The 1,580-nt window shown below is 53.9% G+C and overlaps 1 protein-coding gene across 1 annotated transcript in view; it reads left to right on the plus strand.

Annotated features, from left to right (window-relative positions):
- Nucleotides 1-1,427: 1,427 nt before the first annotated feature.
- LOC103620408 (rho GTPase-activating protein 35) overlaps nt 1,428-1,580 on the plus strand; it is a gene marked incomplete at its 3' end in the record, with an annotated part of 3,877 nt that continues 3,724 nt past the window's right edge. Inside the window, 1 exon segment of the mRNA XM_008639015.1 lies at nt 1,428-1,481. Within this exon segment, the coding sequence (XP_008637237.1) occupies nt 1,428-1,481 (54 nt within the window).

The following is a 1,580-nucleotide window of genomic DNA, read 5'->3' on the forward strand; positions in this document are numbered from 1 at the left end:
GCCGCCGCCAGCCCCGAATTCCCACCGGGAATTCTCAGGGGATTCAAGCCGGATTTTTCCAGCTCTGCAGCCGATCCGGGTGAGGGTTGATGGGCGGGAATTTTGGGAATTGTCGTTCGGAGGGATTCGGGGGAGTTTCGGTGTTGTCGGGATTGTCCCGGTGTCGAGGTAAAGCTGGAATTGCCCTCTGGAATTCCGGAGGAATTCAGCGTGGGATTGCCAGGGGGAGGAAATGGGAATTTGGTTTTGGGAGCAGCCGTCCTAAAATTCCAGGAAAATCCCTCAAAATCCCGAAATTCCCAACGTTTCCCCAATGCGGACGGGAGAGGAAAATTGGGAATTCTCAGCTTCCGAAAGGACTCCAAAAAAACCCCAAAAAACTCCTGGATTTTCACCAAATTCCATTCCCAACTCCTGAATTCCGTGGGAATTCCCAGCCCGGCCTCTCCCTTTGGCCAGCCCTGATTCCAGATCAGGATTTGGGGGTGGGAGGGGGGGATATTTTTGGTAGAAAATTGGGAAAATCCCTTTGGATTGGCCGGGATAATCCATCGGCCGCCCGGGATTAGGCCGGGATCCAGATGGAGGAAAGCTTAACCCGATCCCTGGGAAGATCCCAAAGCCCCAATTCCAGGCTTGGGGGGGTTTTTTTGGAGCTCCAAAGGATCCATTCCAAGGGGTTTTTTTAATTCCTGGGATCAATGGGAAAAATTCCCCCCCCTCCCCCACCCCAGGGAGGGAATTCCAGGGGCAATTCCTTGGTTTCGGTGGGGGAATTTTGCGATGATCCAAAGGATCCATTCCAGGTTTTCTGTGAAGATCCAAATTGGGCAAATCCAGGGGTTTTTTTGGGATCTGGCCGTGGAAAGGCCGGGAATTTTCAGGACTCTCCCGGTGTTTTATCCCAAATTAAACCAAAATTTAAAAAAAAAATGGGAATTCCTTGCGGATCTGGGAGTCCCCACCTTTTTACGGATCTCGGTTGATCCCGGGAAAAACATTCCCGGGAGGTGGATCCGGGCCGGGATTTTTGAGTTGAATCCACCTGAAAAATAACGGGATTTCATCAAAACGTGGAATTCCCAGCTGCCGTCGGAAAACGCGGCGGGATCGTTGTCCGAGCACCATCCCGGGATCCGCTCGGAACCCTCGGAGCGGGAACGGCCCGGGAAGTTCTCCGGTCGCGTCAGATCCCGGGAAAACGGCGTCGAGCCGGGGCTGGGCTTGGTCCTGCGGGAAGAGGTGGAGAATGGGAGTGTCCACCATGGTGGGTGGAGAAGTTGGGTCCACCATGAGGAGTGTCCAACCACGGTGGGTGGAGAAGTCGGGTCTACCATGAGTGTCCAGTTGGGTGGAGAAGTTGGGTCCACCATGAGTGTCCAGTTGAGTGGAGAAGTTGGGTCCATCGTGGAGAAGTTGGGTCCACCATGAGTGTCCAGTTGGGTGGAGAAGTTGGGTCCATCGTGGAGAAGCTGGGTTGGGTGGGGGAGTTGTGTCCATCATGGATGGTCTTTAGTTGGGTGGAGATGTGTCCATTATGATGGAGAAGTTGCATCCACCACGATGACCCTCGGTTGGGT

The sequence above is a fragment of the Corvus brachyrhynchos genome, unplaced genomic scaffold, assembly GCF_000691975.1.
Source record: "Corvus brachyrhynchos isolate BGI_N302 unplaced genomic scaffold, ASM69197v1 scaffold2288, whole genome shotgun sequence".
In the NCBI taxonomy this organism is placed as follows: Eukaryota; Metazoa; Chordata; class Aves; order Passeriformes; family Corvidae; genus Corvus; species Corvus brachyrhynchos.